The sequence below is a fragment of the Pan troglodytes genome, chromosome 2 (genome assembly GCF_028858775.2).
Source record: "Pan troglodytes isolate AG18354 chromosome 2, NHGRI_mPanTro3-v2.0_pri, whole genome shotgun sequence".
NCBI lineage: Eukaryota > Metazoa > Chordata > Mammalia > Primates > Hominidae > Pan > Pan troglodytes.
In genome coordinates this window covers 124,947,292-124,966,413 of record NC_086015.1, presented here as the reverse complement: position 1 = coordinate 124,966,413, position 19,122 = coordinate 124,947,292, and the positions used below count along the sequence as shown (strand labels likewise).

Here is a 19,122-nt window from a genome sequence, read left to right as displayed (position 1 = left end):
TGAATCTTCTGTGTTAGCAGGCTTCACTGACACCACACCGGCAGGGGAAGGAAGACACTAGGTGGATGGTGAACTCCAGGCACCCCATTCAACTTTCGTTGATACCCCTAAAAGGAAGGGATGCCCTGATACTGCCAGGAGGAAGTGGAAGTCCATGCTCCCCACATGGCCTCCATTTATACTGTGCTGGAAGGAGTGGAGAGGGGCAACTCATTATTGCCAGGTGGTGGTAAAAGTCCAGGCTATCCGCTTAGCCTCCACTGACACCATGGGGAATGGTTGAAGAGGGGCATCTTGTTACCACTGGGTAGTACTCAAAGTCCAGAATCCCCACTTGATCTCTTCTGATACCACCTCTGCAGGGACAAGGAAGAGTGCCTTATTAACCTTGTTATGGTGGAGGGGGATGTCCAGGCCCCACATGTTGCCTCCACTGATACCACAGTGGGAGTGGGGGAGGAGGGGCAGTCGGAGAGAGGCACCTTCTTAGCGCTAGGTGATTGTAAGAGTCCAAGCTCCATACCTGGCCTTTTCTGACACTACTGCAGTAAGGAGGGTGAGGTGTACCTTGTTACCACCAGCCAAGAATGTACCTAGCTTATCTACCAGGTCTTTGTTAATGGGAGTGGTGAGATACTGTGTTTTTTCCATGTTGTTTGCCTGGAGTATGGTGGTTATTATCATTAATGGCTCTGCCTAGCTAGACTGTCCCTTCCTGGTCCTTTGGCAAGACTGAGTAAACTTGGTACTCATTGGTGTTTCTGGGTCATGGAATTCTCCAGTATCCAGTTTGGGATATGCAGAATACAAATGGTAAACCAAAGAACTTGCCACCATGTCATTCCTCAAGTCTGGGGATCCCTAGCTGGTTTGCCACCATCTTTCTAAATTTTCTTATGTTTGTTTTTATTTATAAGGCCCAAGAGTTTTATCTATGCAGGTTAAGTATTCCTTATCGGAAATGCTTGGGATTGGAAGTGTTTTGGATTGCGGATTTTTTTGGATTTTGGAATATTTGCATTATCTAATGAGCATTTCCTTTGAGTGTCATGTCAGTGCTCAAAAAGTTTTGGATTTTGAAGTATTTCTGATTTTCTGATTAGGGATGCTCAGCCTTAGTTGGAAGAATAAGGAGAAATGTGTCTATTTTATTTTGTCTAGAACCAGAAATCCTAGCTCTTTTCTTTTTAAGGAACAGAACAATAATAATGCTATCATGGCAGAAGAAATTAAGATAGGAGCTATAATTCTGATTGTTTTTTTAATTCAGTTTTTCTGACAAATTTAATCCCAAGATTAAACACTTAGTGTATAAAAACAGGTCTAGTTGTTGCAGCCTCATTTTTGGGAGGTTGTTACTGTTTAACTTAAGATGGTTCATGCTGCCTTAATAAATTCATACTTGGCTGGGTGCGGTGGCTCACACCTGTAATCCTAGCACTTTGGGAGGCCAAGGCAGGTAGATCATGTGAGGTCAGGAGTTTGAGACCAGCCTGGCCATCTCTACCAAAAATACAAAAATTAGCTGGGCATGGTGGCATGCGCCTGTAATCCCAGCTGCTTGGGAGACTGAGGCAGGAGAATTGCTTGAACCCGGGAGGTGGAGGTTGCAGTGAGCCAACATCATGCCACTGCACTCTAACTTGGGCAACAGAGTGAGACCCTGTTTCAAAAAAAAAAAAAATTCAAAAAGCTTTCAAGATTTGATATTAAAAGGAGAATTACCATGTTGGACATTGCTGCTGATCAAGCAGCACCTGCTTTGTTTCACCAATGCTAGAGGACAAGAGGCAAATGAATACAGAAAATATGAGTTGGAATCTCAATTTCTATCCAGCTTACAAGGGGCCATTAGAATGACAACTGTCAATATAGTATAAATATCATAACATCTCTAAGAGAGTTCTTAATGTTCAGACACAGGAGATTTCAAACCTTAAGCAACACTGATATAGCAAAATGCTTTTTGGAATTTAATGATTTAAACTTTATGGAGTAAAATTACATCTAAAAGATTTTCATATTTAACATCTTTATGGACTTGATTATAAGTGAACATTTATCAAGCTCATTGCATGGAGTTGGCAGCTTCCCCAGATAATACAAGAACAAATTTTTTCTTTAAACAAATGATGATGATTGCAGAGCAAGTAAAAAGAAAATGGCAAAACAACTGAGTTTTGCTCTCTAGAAATATAAATTTGTTTCTTCTTTTGAAATTGAATCTCAAGAGAAAAGATAAATTGCTCCATTTTAACCTCCATTTTTCTTCAGGGAATAGCACCCCAGCTTTATTCTGTTAGAATCTTAATTTATCATCAGAAGTTTAGGTGCTTGCTGTGTCCTTCAGATGCACTTGAATTTAGGGCCCTCCAAAGGTGATTGGTACCATATCAGAGCATCGCTTGATGCCTCTCATCTTATCTCCACATCACCTAGAACTACAGAAATATTAAAGTGTTCAGCTACTAGTGTAAACCTAAGAAGAGCTGCAAAGCTCTAAAGGCTTATTTCCTGCAGCCTTTCTTCTTTAAATTTCCTCTAATGGCAATCTAAAAGGATATTTATTTTCCTTATTTCCTTATATAATTGACCCTTAGGGAAGAGAAAAGGAGATAGAGAAAAAAAGATTTCTGTTTTTTCCCCACATTTTCTCTCTTTCCACCTTTTTCTTAGCCTTTCTTTCTTTACCTTCCAGATTTGAGTAACTTTGAAGATAAGCAAAGTGCTGAGGTTACAGGTGCGAGCTACCATGCCCAGTTACAAGTATATTTTTACCTGTGATTGTGTCATGTTTTTTCTAGGATGGAGAAGAGTTCCTGGGAAATACATGAGAGGAGAATGAAGGAACAGTACCTTATGGCTATCTCAGATAAAGATCAGCAGCTCAGTCATCTGCAGAATCTTATAAGGGAATTGAGGTCTTCTTCCTCCCAGACTCAGCCTCTCAAAGTGCAATACCAAAGACAGGTGAGTAATTTCAATGCTGATTGTTACTCAGAGATAAATTTTTAAACAAATGATGATGATTGCAAGGTTTTTTTTTTTTTTAAGACACTACCCAGAAAGCATCAGCTTCCTACAAATTAAGTGCCCATCTGCCACTATTAAGTGCCCATAAGCCACCTTATGACTTCTATGGGGCGGACAGGATTTCTAGAGGGAAGGAATTAAGCATGCGCAATCTTAGGAGAGAATCTGATCAATGTTTGTGTCCTGGCAGGCATCCCCAGAGACATCAGCTTCCCCAGATGGGTCACAAAATCTGGTTTATGAGACAGAACTTCTCAGGACCCAGCTCAATGACAGCTTAAAGGAAATTCACCAAAAGGAGTTAAGAATTCAGCAACTGAACAGCAACGTAAGTGTTTCTTGTTAGACTGGAATTCAGTTTCTTTTTTCCATGACTGGAACAAGAAGGCAAGTAGAAGCCAATTCAGCATAGAGTCCCAGCTGTAGCATATCTTAGGGTACAGAAGTTTCACCTTTCTCAGAACCTGGGTGCTTATTCCAAAGCACTGGACACAGGGCCATTTCTTGTCCTTTGCCCTTGGTGTGAGTCCTTGGGAATGATTGGATAAATCCAGACAGTAAGAGTAAAGAAGCCAACTACTTTAGGAAGCCTTCCCCCTGACCTGTATCACTTGTAGTAATGCTGAGGCTACTCCCTACCCCACCCTCTTAAGAATTGTCCTCCTGTTGTTCACTGACTATTCAAAATATTCTTTAGTGGCACCTGCCCTAGTTCTGCCCTCTTGAGAGGAACTCAGCTAAGTAGTCTATGATAGAACTACAAGATATTTAGAGATCAATCAGAATCAGAAGTCCAGAGATTAGCTTTGAGGAGAGCCAAGAATGCCCAAAAATTGTATGCACAATAGTGTGTGTGTGCGTAAGCTTTTCATCACAAGAACTCATCAGTTGACCAAGGGGTGTGTGATCCAAAAATTAAAAAGATCACTAGGCTGTTTTCACAGATGAGGAAAAAGGCCCTGGAGTAGTAAGTAACTTGCCTGAGGTGTTAGGAGGAAGTCAGTCTGAGATAAACGTGATCATGCATGTGGAAAAGCACAGTGCCTGCATATGTAGAGGGTACTTATTAAATGTAGTTAAATTCAACTAATTGACACTGAAGTATCAGAGAGGAGACATTTGCAGTTTTTAAAGTCTGCAGGCCCAAATGAATTAGTTAAACTGTAGACCCTTTATTGGTAGATTTGTCTGGGAGTTTTCAAAGGGACTCCAGAGCAGCTCCCATGGAGTTCCCCTTCCAGCAAATCAGCTATTTCCGGAAGTTCCACCCTTTACAGCTCTAGCCTGTCTCTTTTTTCCATCAACTAACTCCCGTCTCAGGCCTGTTACATTTGCTCTCCAAACATTAGACTCTGAATCACATTGGGCATTTGTCTGTCTAGGACAGTGTTTTAAACTGAAATTCAGGACCATTAATAAATGATGAAATCATTTTGGTGGGCAACAACTAAAAAAAATTTTTAATGTTTTATTGAAGTAAAACATACAGAAAAGTAAACAAATCATAAGTACAGCATGATATATTTTCACAAAGTGAAGATACCCATATAATCAGCACCCAGATCTAGAATCAGAACATACCAGAACTCCAGAAGTCCCTTGTGTCTTCTGTTCACTCCTACCCACTTAGAACTACATATAAATGGAGTCATACCTTTTCTTTTATATTGCGTCATTTATTTTGTGAGATTCATCCATGTCGTTGCATATAGTGTCTTTTTTCCACTCTCATGCTGTGTAGTATTGCATTTTAGGCATATACCACAATCTCTATTCTGTTGAAGGACATTTGGGCTTCTCCAGTTTGGGGCTATTACAAATAGTGCAGTTGGTGTTTTTACAAAAAAAAGAAATGAGGTAAAAACACGTATGTAATATATAATAAAGAATATATCTGTCTTTGAAAAACTTTAGTTTTAATTGTATATATTTATGTACTGGGTTCTAAGTCATAAAGTTGTGTTTTTTAACACCTTTATTGAGATATGTAATTCCACTTAAAGTGTGAGAAACACTGCATAGGTCACTGTCATTCTGAGTGAGAAACAGTTTTTCCTTTAGAACTCAACTGTAAGAAAGGCACCTCATTCCTAGCCTTATTCAGTCATTAAAATAATAACTATTATTTGTCTTCCATGAGCCTGGCTATATGCTAGATACTGAGGATATACATATTCCTTCATGAGCTTAGCCTCACTCTGAATGAGTCCCAGCTAAATAGGAGAATTGCTTCTTGGGCCCCAGAATGAGATTGTAGTAGATGGGCTGTCAGCATAGATTGTTCTTCTCTAAGCCACTTCCGTAATTCTTTCTTCAGATGTTCAGGTTTTATATTTATAGTTGGCCCTTCATATTGGTAATTTCTGCATTCACAGATTTAACTAACTGTACACTGAAAATATTCAGGAAAACATGAATTTTAAAAATACAGTATAACAACTATTTATATAGCATTTGTATTGTATTAGGTATTATAAGTAATCTAGAGATTATTTAAAGTATATGGGAGGCCACAGGTAACATTGTACTGAACAGGGAAAAATTGAAGGCCTTTCCTCTAAGATCTGAAATAAGACAAGGATGCCTACTTTCACCACTGTTATTCAATATATTATTAGATACCCTAGCTAGAGCAATTAGGCAAAAACAAAACAAAACAAAAAGCACATCCAGATTGGAAAGGAAGAGGTCAAATTAGCCTTTTTTGCAGATGATATGACCTTATACTTAGAAAAACCTAAAGAATCCACCAAAAAACTGTTAGAACTGATAAATGAATTCAGTAAAGTTGCAGGAGACAAAATCAACAGGCAAAAATCAGTAGCATTTATATATGCCAACAGCAAACAATCTGGAAAAGAAATCAAGAAAGCAATCCCAGTCAGCCATGGTGGCTCATGCCTGTAATCCTTGCACTTTGGGAGGCCAAGGTGAGTGGATCACTTGAGGCCAGGAGTTTGAGACCAGTCTTGCCAACATGGCGAAATCCCTTCTCTACTAAAAATACAAAAATTAGCCAGGCATGGTGGTGCACGCCTGTAATCCCAGCTACTCGGGTGGCTGAGGCATGTGAATCACTTGAACTTGGGAGGCGGAGGTTGCAGTGAGCTGAGATCGCACCCCTGCACTCCAGCCTAGGTGACAGAGCGAGACTGTGTTTCAAAAATAGATAGATAGATAGATAGATAGATAGATAGATAGATAGATAGCAATCCCATTTATAATAGCTACAAAGAATTTAAAATACTTAGGAATCAATATAACCAAACAAATGAAAGATTTATAAAACACTGTGAAAGAAATTGAAGAGGACACTAAAAAAAGGAAAGATATTTCGTGCTCATGGATTAGAAGAATTAATATCATTAAAATGACAGTACTACACAAAGCAATCTACAGATTAAATGCAATCCCTATCAAAATACCAATGACATTCTTCACAAAAATGGGAAAAAAAATTTAATATGTATGTAACCACAAAAACTCCTAACTAGCCAAAGCAATCTTGATTAAAAAGAGGAAAACTGGGTCGAGTGTGGTGGCTTACGCCTGTAATCCCAGCACTTTGGGAAGCCGAGATGAGTGGATCACCTGAGGTCAGGAGTTCGAGACCATCCTGGCCAACATGGTGAAACCCCATCTCTACTAAAAATACAAAAATTAGCTGGGCGTGATGGCGGGGGCCTGTAATCCCAGCTACTCGGGAGGCTGAGGCAGAGAATTGCTTGAACCCGGGAGGTGGAAGTTACAGTGAGCCGAGATCGCGCCACTGCACTCCAGCCTGGGTGACAGAGCGAGACTCCGTCTCAAACAAAAACAAAAAACAAAAAAACACACAAAACAAAGCTGGAAGCATACACTACCTGTTTAATGAGCATGATACTGGCGTAAAAACAGACACACAGACCACCAATGAAACAATTAGAAACCCAGGTATAAAGCCAGGCATTTAGGGGCAACTTGTCTTTGACAAAGGCACCAAGAACATATGATGGAGAAAGGACAATCTCTCTAATAAATAGTGCTGGGAAAACTGGATATCTATATGCAGAAAAATAGAACTAGACTCCTATCTCTCATCATACAAAAATCAAATCAAAATGGATTAAAGACTTAATTCTAAGATCTGAAACTATGAAACTACTAGAGCAAAACTTGTGGAAATGCTTCAGGACATGGATCTGGCCAAGGCTTTTTTTGTGTAAGTCCTGAAGAGTACAGGCAACCAAGGCAAAAATAGACAAATGGGATTACAGCAAGTAAAAGGCTTCTGTTCAGCAAAGGAAGCAATCAACAGAGTGAAGAGACAATCCACAGAATGAGAGAAAACATTTGCAAACTACCCATCTAACAAGGGATTAATAACCAGAATATATAAGGGACTCAAACAATTAAATAGCAAGAAAACAAATAACTCAACTTAAAAGAGGGCAAAAGATCTGAATAGACGTTTCTCAAAAGAAGACATACAAATGGCTAACAGATATAAAAAAAAATACTCAGCATCCCTAAACATCAGATAATTGTAAATCAAAGCTATAGTGAGATGTCATCTCACCTCTGCTGAAATGGCTTTTATCAAAAAGACAGGCAGTAACAGATGCTGGCAAGGATGCAGAGAAAGGGGGAACTCCCATACACTGTTAGCAATGTAAGTTAGTACAGCCACTGTGGAGAACAGTATGGAGGTATCTCAAAAAGCTAAAAATAGAACTACCATATGATCCAGCAACCCACGTATCTACAAGAAAGAAAATCAATATATCAAAAAGACATCTGTACTCCCATGTTTATTGGAGCACTATTCATAAAAAACAAAACATAGAATCAATGTAAGTACCCATCAACAGATGAATAGATTAAGAATGTGGTATATGTACACAAGGGAATATTATTCAGCTATAAAGAGGTATGAAATTCTGTCATTTGTGGCAACGTAGATGGAACTGGAGGACATTATGTTAAGTGAAATAAGCCAAGAACAGAAAGACAAATATCACATTCTCACTCATGTGGGAGCAAAAAAAAAAGTGAATCTCATGAAGATAGAGAGTGCATTGGTAGTTACTAAAGGCTGGGAAGGATAAAGGAGAGGAGGGAATGAAGAGAAGTTGATTAATGGGTACAAATACATGGTTTGATAGAAGAAATAAGACCTAGTGTTAGGTAAATCAATAGGTGATTATAGTTTAGCACAATCTATTGTATATTTCAAAATAGCTAGAAGAGAAGAATTTAAATGCTTCTAGCGTAAAGGAAAGACAAATACTTAAGGTGATGGATATTCCAGATACACTGATTTGATCTTTACAAATTATATGAATATATTACATTATAGCATGTATCCTGAAACTATGTATATCTATTATGCATGAATTAAAAAATTTTTTAAGTATCTGGGAGGTTGTGTATAAGTTATATGCAAATACCCTGCCATTATATATAAGGAATTTGAGCGTCCTCGAATTTTGGTATACTGGGAGTTGGGGGTCCAGGGGTGGTTCTGAAACCAATACCCCATAGATAACAAGGGATGACTGCATTTCTACCAGCTGTTTGGATGTTAGTATGTAATGTAAGAATGTGCTAGAAACTTAAAAACATGGATGATTAGTGACATAATGTAGTCTAAATTGTTCCCTCCTATTTTGTTTTTACAGGTATAGATACAGTGAAATATAGTAGCTTATAAGCTAGAGGAGAGGTCAGCAAACTTTTCCTTCAGGCTCAGACAATATTTTAGGTTTGTTGACTGTATGGTCTTTGTTAACAACTACTCATCTTTGCAGTTGTAACACAAAAGCAGCCATAGACAATATAGAATCAACTGGGCTGGTTGTGTTCCAGTAAAACCTTATATATGATAAAAGGGCAGCAGGCCCTGGATCATAGTTTGCCAACCCCTAAACTAGAAGGACCTATGTTTTTGTTTTTGGTATGGTTTGGACTGTTCCTTGTGGCCAGGAAAATTAACTTCCTCTTAGGTTAAGGGAAGAACATGTTGTGCCCTGTCTCAGAATCCAATAGTTGTCATTGTACCCAGTTAACTGTCTTCAAATTAGTATCACTTCCCAAATATTTATATCCTTTCCTAACTATTCCCACCTCCTCCCACACCCCCCCCCCAAAAGAAAACCCTATAATTTTCTTAACTTTCCTTGCTAGACTGTCAGACTGGACACCATCAGATAGTAGATAGAGCTCTAGACTTGGAATCAAGAACCACACTTGAGTCCTGGTTTGATATCTACTAGCCATTTGTAAACAAGGACAGAAATCCTTTCTCTACCTCTCTCAAATAAGATGATACTGGTGAAAGTACTTTGTAAGCTAACATTGCTCTTCAGAATGACAAACACAAAAAACAACCCTACATCTGAAGAGCAATTTTCAGCTAACAGAGCACTTTTACAAGTATGTATGGATTATCTTGTTCTAATTTTCTATTTGCATCAAATGCCCTTTCTCACAGTTGTCTCTAGAAAACTGTCGTCTCTCCTCTAAAACATTGTTTGTTTCAACTTTTTTTCACAAAAACTTACAAAAAAGAATCATCAAGAAAAAATTGAACATGCAACTGGTATACTGGGTTCCTCTCATATAATGTACATGGTCCTAGAGTAGATAACTTGGAGAGACATCTCCATGGTTATTAATGTACCTGGAGGCTAATCACAGCTAAAACTTAAAACTTGACAGCCTGCAAGTGAGAGAATTATAGTTCCAGAGTACCAAATTCAAATCAATGGGTAGAAGCTACAATAGGTAAATTTTTCATTCAATATAAAAATGAATTTTCAGTTTTTTAAATGGTTTGGGTTGCTTTGTCAGGCAGTGGGCGCCCTGACACTGAACACGTTCAAGGGAAGACTGAACGATGACCTGTTAGTCATGCAGTAGAGGAGAGTCCTGCTTTAAGGGACTGAAATGTTTCTACCTGGGAGAATCTATGCTCTCAACAGTTTCTGACATATACATATACATGTTGGGATTTATTCTGTTTCTCCCTTCTACCACATATTATAATTTTTTATTCTATTCTCTCAGTAACTTATAACTCTTTATGGCATTGAGGAATCTGCCTAGTAATATTATTGCACAGATTTTGGGGTGACAGCTCTCTCCAGCCATATTGAGTTCTGGAGATTATAGTCATTTGTTAGTACCATGAACTTTGACCCTGAGGTACTGCCTTCTCCCTCTTATGTATCCAGAATAGCCTATGTAATTAGATTGCTTATGGACTTCTGCTTCATGGTTTTTCAGTTAATGTACTGGGCACCATTTAAAAAAACAAAACAAAACAAAACAAAAAAACCTTTCTGCTACTCCTCCAGAATTGTTTTCTGTCTTGGTCAAAAAAAATTATGCTTTTTCCAACTTTGAAGGCACACAAAGGCTATTGTTGCTGTTGCTGAAACAAAGGTCTTCCATAGGAAAATTAGATCCTGAAAACTCAGAACATTTCACCTCAGCACTGCTTACAGTACTGCAGGATGATGCTTATCCTCGCCTCTGTTTCAGTTCTCTCAGCTACTGGAAGAGAAAAACACCCTTTCCATTCAGCTCTGCGATACCAGTCAGAGTCTTCGTGAGAACCAGCAGCACTATGGTGACCTTTTAAATCACTGTGCAGTCTTGGAGAAGCAGGTTCAAGAGCTGCAGGCGGTGAGTAAGGAGAAGGTGAGAGACTGGGAGAAGTGTGATGAAATTTAGTGCAAGTGGTGAAGCACTAAAGAGCAGTATGGAAGAAGTTAATGTAATTAGGGGTCAGGGAAGAAAGTGGGAGAGAAGAAAGAGTTAATTGAGATGGGAATAAGGTCTGAGAAAAATTACAGTGAAGCAATTAGAAGAAAAAAGATCAGTGAGATGGTGGGAGAGAAATCAAAACATGAGTAGGAAACAGTGATGACTGAGACATTTGGTACTCTGAAACAGAGAAAGTGTTGATTTTGCTTTAAGTAATAAGAAAATTGTAGGAAACTTTGGATCTGAGAACAAAACAGGCAGCACTGTTGACAGCCAGGGAGAGGAGTACAGCATTGAAGTTGGAGGAGACTGAGAATTAGTATGGAGACGTATAGGATACGGAGGAGGAAAAGGGGGTTGGGAGGGGCTGGACAAGCAAGGGAAGGATCAAAGTGGCTTCTGGAAAAGCCATAAGCATCCACAGCAGACTTAACTTTTTTTTTTTTTTTTTTTTTTTTTTTGAGACGGAGTCTCGCTCTGTCGCCCAGGCTGGAATGCAGTAGCACGATCTCGGCTCACTGCAACCTCCACCTCCTGGGTTCAAGCAATTCTCTGCCTCAGCCTCCCGAGTTGCTGGGATTACAGGCGCCTGCCACCACACCCGGCTAATTTTTTGTATTTTTAGTGGAGACAGGGTTTCACCATCTTGGCCAGGCTGGTCTTGAACTCCTGATCTTGTGATCCACCCACCTCAGCCTCCCAAAGTGCTGGGATTACAGGCTTGAGCCACAGCGCCCGGCCCAGACTTAACTTTTAAGAGGAGAAATTCAAGAATGAGAATCTGGGAGAAAAATCTAATCAAGACAAGAGTTTTATGTAGGTGAGTAATCTGCTAGAGCAGAAGCTTCTCACTTCTAAATTTGGACTTGAGAATTATAAGCGGGGATAGTCCTCTGTAAACGAGCTCTCATTTTGCTCAAGTACACTTTCTTAAGAGCGTTCATCACTGAATTACTAAGCTTATTCTTCTTCCAGGGGCCACTAAATATAGATGTTGCTCCAGGAGCTCCCCAGGAAAAGAATGGAGTTCACAGAAAGAGTGACCCTGAGGAACTAAGGGAACCGCAGCAAAGGTAGGGGAGTGGCTCTCTAAACCCTGGAGCATACACCAGAGTCCAGAAATTGGGCAGTAATCTAGATTTAACTGGAGTCCTTTATATGGATTTAATATGTCTTGTTATCTTATTAGCCTCACAGAAGTGATGTGAGGATCAAATAGTAACAATAATAACTAACATTTGTGTGTGAAAAGTTTGTAAAACAAAAAGAGCAACACCAACACACACACACCACTAACAACTACTCTATGATAGTAAAATGAAAGATAATCAGTTCCTGAAATTTCTTTAGGTATTTTCTGCAGCTTCATTTAATCCCTCTACAGCTTTGCTTTTAAAATATTGTGTTCAGACAAGCTTCTATGGATTTTCTTGCTTTACAACCTTATGAAGACTTTGAATCCCTTGTATTAGCAACTGTTTTCTGCATCTGATGATGCTTTTTGTTTTCCTCTCATCCTAAAGCTTTTCTGAAGCTCAGCAGCAGCTATGCAACACCAGACGGGAAGTGAATGAATTAAGGAAGCTGCTGGAAGAAGAACGAGACCAAAGAGTGGCTGCTGAGAATGCTCTCTCTGTGGCCGAGGAGCAGATCAGACGGTAAAGGCTGAAGGAGATAGCCTCTGTTCCCTTCCGATCCTTTCTGATCAAACTCATGTACATTTCCTGTCAGACTTAGGATTTCTTAAGATCTTTTTCTCATCTTGGAGGTAGTTGCTGCAATGAGTTTACCAACATTGTGGTCACCCAAGAGAACACTGTACTTTTGGAGTATAAGAGAGTCAGTGTTTTCTAAAACAGTTGTTCTTAGAGAATAATAATGATATCTACCATTATTGAAAGATATTTTATTTCACCCTGACCATAACTATATGAGGTAGGTGTTGGGTTCTCTAGAGGACCAAATAAGTGACAACCTCATTTTCTACCTGAGATCTGAATCCATGGAAATCTTTTTTAAAAGATTAAAAGATTGAGAGATTAAAAGACTGCTTTATAAATGATGTTAAAAGAATGTAGCTTTTTATTTGTTGGCAAATGCACTTCCTAACCCTGAACTTCCCCTCCCAGTCACAGACAATGTTGGGCCAAGGTAGACCTCCTTCACAGAAAATCCTGCTCTTGCCAAACAAGAGTATTGGAATAACAGAGTGAACTGTGCTTCCTATGAGCAGTTTGCTCCAAGTGTAATTTGGAAGGGCAGAGCTACACATCCCTAATTCCTTATTCTCATCAAAAGAATCACTATGCATGAGAGGATAGAGAATTGCTACAAGTATTTTGCTGCTGGAAGTCCCTTTCCACGGAAAATATCGTTAAAAGCAGGCACTTTTATTATATTTTGGGAGAAAGCCACCTATGTATATGATCACTTTCCTCAGAGAATGACATTTCTGATATTAATGCCTTCTTGTAAAGTTTATGTGGCAGAGGTGACAGCCCCATTGAGCAGGTCTTACTTGAGATACCTTTCTTTCCAATCCAACATATTCACAACTTCTTAATTTTCATCACCTATTCAGGCCTGGATATGCAGCTTTGAGGGTGGGCCAGCTTTGCTTAAATGCCTTGTGTGGTGTCTTGCCATCTCTGCCGAGCATTTTCAGGCCTGTGCCCTCATGACTGTTTCTCTTCTACTTGCTATTGAATTGTTTAGACCGGTGAAACCTGGCCAATGGGGAGGTTGATCTCCCTCTTGTGTAACTAACCTGTCCCAAACCAACTGAGACTGCATGTGTGGGATGATGACTCTTGAGCCTGTGGGCAAGCTGTATTAATTCAAGCCACAATTCCCTCTTTAGCTCTGATGCAGAATGGAAGTTGGGGTAGCTAATTAAGGGCTGCCTGCCTAGTCCAGGTACTGCCATTGTAATGTTAGAATCTCACATGTACCCTAAAGAGCAGGTGGAACTCAGTGGCCCTGCAGTTTAAAGGCAGCCAGTACCATCTTCCTCATCAATACCTACAGACTTCTCATCCTTCCTCAGCATAGCCTACATTGACAGACTGACCTCCATAGTAACAGACCATGCTGTTCCAGATCAAAGCTGCTTCTGAAAAGCTCATCACATGGAGGAATAGACACAGAAGGTGTATTTTTTAGTCAGCCTGGCTCTCAGGAGGGAAGCAGGAAAGAAGGAGCTAGGCTGTGCGTGCTCAGTTCTCTTTCTAGACTCACAAATTGGATTAAGGTGTTTCTTCTCTCCCGGGGAAAAGAATGTGTCCTGCAGAGAGCCCAAGAATATTAAGCTAATAGATATCCTTTCAGAAGGAGAAAACACGAAGAGTAGAGGCAAGAGTTTCATCCTCTCTTCCCCATTGAAAAAGTTCATCCCTATAGGCAAATGCTTGATCAAACGTGCTGTGTTACATGCAGCTCCTTTGTTTGTTTGACATAACCATTGAGTGAGTAATGGCAGCTTCTTCATTAAATGGAGAAGTTCCAGTATTAAATAAGCAAATCAGCAAAAACTGAGCCAGAAGGCAGTGGAGACTGCCAATTCAATTTAATTTTTTTTTAGTTCAATTTAATTTTTAAAACTCCACAGAAATCTTCTTTGGATGCTTTTGCCTATTAGCCTTTAATAAAAGAAAAAAATGTAATGAGTTTCTCCAAGTCAGGTGTGGTGTGGTGGAAAAAAGAACGTGAGGCTTGAAAGACAAAGTTGGGTATTGAATTCTGGCTCTGCCGCTTACTGGCTGTGCCGCCATGGGCAAGTAATTTAACCTCTGTAAGCCTTAGCACTTTGAAGATAATAAGACCAACCTCAGAACCTGAGGATTAAATGTATGTAAAGCACCCAGCCTAGAGCCTGATACATAGTGAGTAGGCAGTCAATTCCTGATAGTTATTGTCACATTTTGCTGCTGCTGAAGGAAACGTATCTGCTGGTACCCCCCTTGCATGGGTTTGGGTTTATGGGAGCAGCTTTTGCTGCAAGTCTCCTCCTGTGCTGCATTGTGTGGCAGGATGACTGGGAAGACTGGGCCTGATCAGCCTCTCATGCTATGAACCAATGCTATGCCTCTTTTTTTTCTCAACTCAGGTTAGAGCACAGTGAATGGGACTCTTCCCGGACTCCTATCATTGGCTCCTGTGGCACTCAGGAGCAGGCACTGTTAATAGATCTTACAAGCAACAGTTGTCGAAGGGTAAGAAGGAAGAAGGATAAAGAGAGGGTGTTCTATTATCTGACAGGGCTGGCTATACTCGGGGCAAGGAGCTGAGGAGAAGGAATGTGGAAGTCCAGCCGCTGAGCAGCGGATGAGTCTAAGGCTGGAAGGGCGTGGAAGATTAGAACCTGGTGGAATTTGCCAAGTTGTTGACTCTGAGGCAACTTTCCTCTCAGAATACCCCTTTCTACAGTGGTTGGGTCAGCTTTGCTTAAGTGCAAGACTAGTAGGAGGGAAAGCAACATAGCCCTATAGGGTGAAAACTCTCTGACTTTCACATTTTTCTTTCAGACCCGGAGTGGCGTTGGATGGAAGCGAGTCCTGCGTTCACTCTGTCATTCACGGACCCGAGTGCCACTTCTAGCAGCCATCTACTTTCTAATGATTCATGTCCTGCTCATTCTGTGTTTTACGGGCCATCTATAGACTTAGTTGTTACTCTTTGGACCACTCCCCTCAAAACTTGGAATTCTCTCACCTCTAACATCAGAACATCAATTCCAGTGGAACAGTCTTCCCATTTACAGGTCTTCTCTCCAACTCTTCACGGAAAGTGCCTGCAAAAACAGAGGTGGATACGAGGACAGGTTGGAGCTGCAGGGACTGGCGAGTCTGCTTTCTTCTACTGCCCTGAGCCTGAACACTTCTGCTTAATCTGAGAATCACATTTGGTTTGTTGAGCCTAATATTTGTTGAGATTTTGCAGGACCCTGATCTTTTGTGGTCCTGTAAAAGATACTGAGGAATGTCTTTCAGCCAAGCCAAGAGGATGGTTTCAATAAACCTAATAATCTGAAGTTCAGTATCATTTTGATTGATAACTTTCTTTGCCTTGTTTGCCTGTATTTTCTCCTGTTTCAGGGGGAAGGTGGCTCTGCCATAAACAGAGTTCAGGGAAATGAACATGTCACCTCATAGGACATCTGATTTAGGTCTCTTGCAGAATAGGGTGGTGAAAGCTGAAGGAACTCCCTAGGGGTTTTAGCTGTTAGATCACATGGGAGGACAGCATCTTCTTCCCTGCCAATTTCAGATATAATTGGAGGGAGAATTTCAGGTCCTAGACTATAAGGATAGAATCCCTTTGCTTTTGCCCTTGATCACATGTATACTAAGGTATTAAGTGGCCCAAGTCTTTCCTTTCACCAAAGGGCAGGGAGAAGTGTCTATGGACAGCAGGGTTCCAATTCTTGTCATTCCAGGAATATCTGAATATTCCTGGAATGTGGACCCTGAGACAGTGCTCAGGGGCCACTGGGAGCCAATATTAGGCATTGACTCTCAGCCAGGAGTCTGACTGGTCTAACACCACACTGCAACTCCTGACCTCTTGAAGTACTAAGCTACTTTGCTGTTAGTGACAGTTATTACAGTTTCTCAGCCCCATTGTCTCTGCCCTCTGTGGCAATGGAAGGAGAATATAGAGAAGACAAAATTAAATATAGATAGACCTGAGAAGGACAGCCAGGATAGAATTCCATTTGTGCCTATTCCCTGCCTCCCCTCCCCTCCCCCATCCTACCAGTTGGTTATTTTCTCATTGCATACGTGATGTGTTCACTGCCTAGCCTCTCCCTAAAGAAGAGAGAAGACAGGTGGGCTGACTGATCTGCTCTAAATCTACTGTGGTGATTAAATCTTGGTTACAGCATCCTGGGAAGTTTTCCTGAACAACTGTAAAATAATAAAATTATTTTCAGAATGAAGAGTTTGTGTGTATGTGTGTGTACGTGTGAGTGAATGGATATGTGCACAGGTGTTTCGGTACCTGTGTTTGCATGCTGGGGGGTGGAAGGTGGGTAAGGGAAGTAGGGAAGGAGGTAGCCAGGAATGGTTATAGGGGTAGAAAGCTCTACATATTCAGGCTTTCTTCTCACTGGCCAATATCAGTGACAGCTGCATGCATTTTTCCAGCCTTAGCTGCTAGACCCCAGGTGATGAATGCAGTGAGGAAATTCTATCCTAATACTGAACCAAATAAGCTGGGCCTTAGGGCATGAAATTGATGCAGGTCCATGCATGGTCCTGGGAGAACTCTTGTCTGGCACATAGTGAAAACATTAGGCCCCTAGGGATCCCTCTGGGTGGGAATGGGAGAAGAGAAGCTTAATAGCATGTAGCAGGTTAGATAGGCATTATTATGTTTTGTTTTGTTTTGTTGGGTTTTTTTTGAGACCGAGTTTCACTCTTTCGCTCAGGCTGGAGTGCAGTGGCACAATCTCAACTCACTGCACCTTCCGCCTTCCAGTTTCAAGCAATTCTCCTGCCTCAGTCTCCCAAGTAGCTGGGATTACAGGCACCTGCCACCATGCCCGGCTAATCTTTGCACTTTTAGTAGAGGTGGAGTTTCACTGTGTTGGCCAGTCTGGTCTCAAAACTCCTGACCTTGTGATCCACCCGCCTCAGCCTCCCAAAGTGCTGGGATTAGAGGTGTGAGCCACCGTGCCCAGCTATTATGGATTTTTATATTAAGTTGCTGCTTGAGAGAAGATAGCTCACTTTCTCAAAGTACAATAAGTGGTTTAATTGAATCAAGTCTATCTGGCTTCAAGGCCCATTCTTTTTCTGTGTGATACACCTCACTACCTCATCAGTAATGAACTTGTGACATTTGCTAAGGAAAGATGGGACTTCTTGGTGTCATCTCTGAATAATTTCTGTATTTTCTCTAGAGAACTATGTACCTGGATGGTGTGTCACATCATCTAGTCTAAATCGTATTTTGACACTACATGAGGATTCCAAGTGATTTTTCTCTTGTACAAACGTACTCTTCCTTATCATAACTTTGGTACCACCATGATAAATAGGTAATAAAGTAGAAGGAATAAATAAATCTCCCCCAGGCATAGAATCCTTAGATTTGGAAGTGACAGAGGCTTCATATTCCTAATGCAGAAAAGTGCCTGTATCATGGGCCAGTTTCATCCAGTCCTGCTTAAACTCCTTGGAGGATGCACCGTTGTGAACAAATCAAGAAGTCCACAATCAAGATTAGGAGAGGCTAGGTCAGATACAATAACAGACACCCTCAAATTCTCAGTAGCCAAAACAAAGGACTATTTTTTAGTGAAAGACTCCAATTCCCCCACATGGTGGATGGGGCTCCACTTGTGTTCTTTCTCACTCAGGGACCCAGTCTGCTGGAGGAGCCAATATGGAGAATTGCAGGTTGCCTTGGGCAGTGGTGAAAGCATGGCAAAGCTTGCAGTGGTCTTACGGTCTCCGCCAGAAAGTGGTATCTGTCACTGGCCAAAACAAGTCACCTGAGTAAGTCTGACTTCAAGAGGGAAGGGAGGGGCAGCAAGTCTTGACACGCAGTAAAATAGGATACCACAAAGACCTTCTTCCATCAGCTGACCAGCACCTGGTTCCTCCGGAATTCTTCCTACGCTCTAGAGCCAAATCTTTAGTTTGTTAGCTCAGACTCCACAGTGCCCCAAACAAGCTAGGAAACTCTCCTTCCATGTCTTGCCTTTTCCCTCATGAGTTATTCTCTTCTGGCATTCAATTGTTCGACGTTTATTTGAACATCTATATGAAAACTCCACTTTTAAGTGCTGTGGGTAATATAGGGGTGAGTTTCTTTTTAAGTCTTATGCTTCAAAACCCACATATAAATCACTTTTCCCATAAAGCCTTTCTTGATGAATACACCCAATACCAAATGCTCTGAATTCCTTTACTGTCTCAAATGTAACTGCCACCCTATTTAGGACACAATGCTGTTCTACAGCATTCTCTAATGTGTTTTCTGGTTGAATGTTTGTTTCTCTCACTGGATTACAAACTCAGAGTCAAAGCAGCATTTTCTATGACTGCCCTATGACCCCCATTGTCAAAACCTTGCAAAAGACCAGGCACAGAAACATTTAATCCTTTTAAAATTTAAGTGTCTAAAGCAGAAGGAACTGACTCAAATTTCAGGAAGTAGCTGTGAGGATGGGGTGGCAGGAAATGACGAAAACCTGAATACGGAACTGAAGCAGCAGCTCAGTTTCTCACTCCGAAGTGGCAGAAGCCAGAGAGGGAGTCGGTGTGGACGCGAGGAGCCGGGCGCTTAGAACAGAGGCTTGCACAGGTGGAGGTGGGTACTCTGAGCCATGGG

The 19,122-nt window shown here is 40.8% G+C and overlaps 2 protein-coding genes across 32 annotated transcripts in view; both read left to right on the top strand.

The window, feature by feature from the left end:
• GOLGB1 (golgin B1) overlaps positions 1-15,816 on the top strand; it is an 85,416-nt gene extending 69,600 nt beyond the window's left edge. For 22 of the 30 annotated variants that reach the window (XR_010155314.1, XM_054682204.2, XM_054682202.2 and 19 more), the window contains 7 exons: positions 2,805-2,970; positions 3,224-3,361; positions 10,558-10,716; positions 11,758-11,855; positions 12,306-12,440; positions 14,888-14,993; positions 15,306-15,816. Coding sequence is in view for 26 of the 30 variants with exons in the window: in XM_054682204.2 (XP_054538179.1) it covers positions 2,805-2,970; positions 3,224-3,361; positions 10,558-10,716; positions 11,758-11,855; positions 12,306-12,440; positions 14,888-14,993; positions 15,306-15,440 (937 nt within the window). In the remaining 4 variants the exon portion in view is untranslated. Of the gene's footprint in view, positions 1-2,804; positions 2,971-3,223; positions 3,362-10,557; positions 10,717-11,407; positions 11,603-11,757; positions 11,856-12,305; positions 12,441-14,887; positions 14,994-15,305 lie in introns of all 30 variants that reach the window. The other 8 variants (XR_010155313.1, XM_063806157.1, XM_009446269.5 and 5 more) reach the window with 3 other exon arrangements.
• Positions 15,817-18,958: 3,142 nt separating this feature from the next.
• Positions 18,959-19,122, top strand: part of HCLS1 (hematopoietic cell-specific Lyn substrate 1) — a 29,695-nt gene continuing 29,531 nt past the window's right edge. Inside the window, exon 1 of one of the 2 annotated variants that reach the window (XM_009446261.3) lies at positions 18,959-19,101. The gene's annotated coding sequence lies outside the window, so the exon portion shown is untranslated. The remainder of the gene's footprint in view (positions 19,102-19,122) is intronic. The other variant, XM_063806159.1, reaches the window with a different exon arrangement.